The 1,689-nt window shown below is 54.1% G+C and overlaps 1 protein-coding gene across 3 annotated transcripts in view; it reads right to left on the bottom strand.

Moving 5' to 3' along the window:
* The window catches only part of LOC119594393 (sodium/potassium/calcium exchanger Nckx30C-like), a 174,335-nt gene that overhangs the window by 167,842 nt on the left and 4,804 nt on the right, over positions 1-1,689 (bottom strand). For all 3 annotated transcript variants that reach the window (XM_037943455.1, XM_037943456.1, XM_037943457.1), the window contains exon 3: positions 630-1,558. In XM_037943455.1, coding sequence (XP_037799383.1) covers positions 630-1,490 — 861 coding nt within the window. In that variant the 5' untranslated portion in view covers positions 1,491-1,558. The remainder of the gene's footprint in view (positions 1-629; positions 1,559-1,689) is intronic.

The raw sequence follows: 1,689 nt of genomic DNA, 5'->3' as shown, positions 1-1,689 counted from the left end.
TGGGAAGAGACACAGATACAGAATAAGAAAGAAATCAGAAAATAAACGGCACTGCAGCAGAAAAGGGAATCAAACGAACACGAAAAAGACCTAAAATGCTTCCTCAGACAAAGACTTCTTCGACAAGCAATAAAGCATTACCATGTCAAAGGAACAGTATTATGCAAGGCGTGTCTTTAAAAATTTCTGCAGCGATGAACAGTTCCCTCTTTCTACAAGACGCGAACGTTTCTGAATTTAAGCACGTAATACAGTTTTAAAAATGATTTGTATTTTCTTTTCTTTTTTTAACGACAAAAAGGGAGAATGCTGAAATCTGCCTCGCGAAAAGGAGATCACGGAAGATAAATACCGGTAATCAGATGTAAGTATAATAAGCCGCATGAACAGCAAGAGAACGTGGTATGACTGTTGCTGGCAGGGTACAAGGATGCGGACTCAGGGAACTAAAACAAAGACGACAGCAAGGTACAATGGTACAGACGGCAGCGAAACCGACGTTACACGCATTGACATTAGAAGTGCCAGGTACAAATGGCAGCAAGGTACAACGGTACAGACGGCAGCAAGGTACAACGGTACAGATGGCAGCAAGGTACACGGAACAGTGAGAGAGAGGCGGTACTCACATTTGGCACCAGCTGATCGGTGGAGCACACTCGAGTCACCTTGTTCCGGTTCAGGGCCTGCTTCACTCGTCGCTCCACGCCCTCGTTGCACTTCATAAAAGAACAGTAGAGGATATATATCGCGAACAGGATGAGGGCTTCGTACCAATACACTTTATTGTCCATAAAGAACACAACTAACATGAGTAGCGCTACGCTATAGAAGCTAACGTCACGGAACAGCGGCCACCAAGTCAGGTCCAGCACAGTCTTGGAAAACAACACACACATGGCGATCACGAACAGGATGTTGAACACGGCCGAGCCCACGATCGTGCCGATGCCCACGTCGTCGAAGCTGATGAACACGCCGATCACGGAGGTGAACAGCTCGGGCGCGGAGCCCCCCGCGGCCATGAAGGTGGCGCCCGCCACGTCCTCTGAGATCTGCAGCTTCTCGATGATCACGTCGAGCGCAGGCACGAAGAACTCGTCGCACACGATGGCCAGCGCGACGAACATGTAGATCATGCCGAGCACGTGCAGCAGGATGGCGCCCTTCTTTCGCTGCTCCTTGGTGAACAGGTCGGGCGGGAACAGCGGCGTCGCCTTCTGCTCGGGCTTCGTCTCGTTGCTGACCTCCGTGGGTGACGCGGTCTCGTCCTCCTCCTCCAGCATCATCTCCGTGGTGGCCTCCAGGAGGGTGCGGCCCGGGCTGTGCGGGGCCGAGCGCAGGGCCATGTGGTGCACGGGGGACGTGTCCTGCAGCAGCATGGCCACTCCGACGAAGGCCATGGTGAAGGCCGTCACCGCCACCACTTGGGGCAGGCCGTGCCACCGGCGGCGGCGGCGGATGGAGGCACTGCAGGGCAACGGCGCCATGGCGAGGGCGCGGATCCTCACTACACTTGACGAAGGGACTGGCTGGGGGCCGCTGCGACCATCACGACCTGCAAAGGAGACACTCGCGTTAGGACAGCTCCAGGCGAAGGGACGCTTTGCCTGCGCCCAGAGGAGGGCCGGGCAGGAAGGATACATTTAACACAGAGAGAAGAAAAATCGGTTTTAATGAACACGTGTG

Source organism: Penaeus monodon, chromosome 33 (assembly GCF_015228065.2).
Source record: "Penaeus monodon isolate SGIC_2016 chromosome 33, NSTDA_Pmon_1, whole genome shotgun sequence".
NCBI lineage: Eukaryota > Metazoa > Arthropoda > Malacostraca > Decapoda > Penaeidae > Penaeus > Penaeus monodon.
Note: the sequence above shows the minus strand (reverse complement) of the source record. Positions and strands in the feature narration are given on the sequence as shown.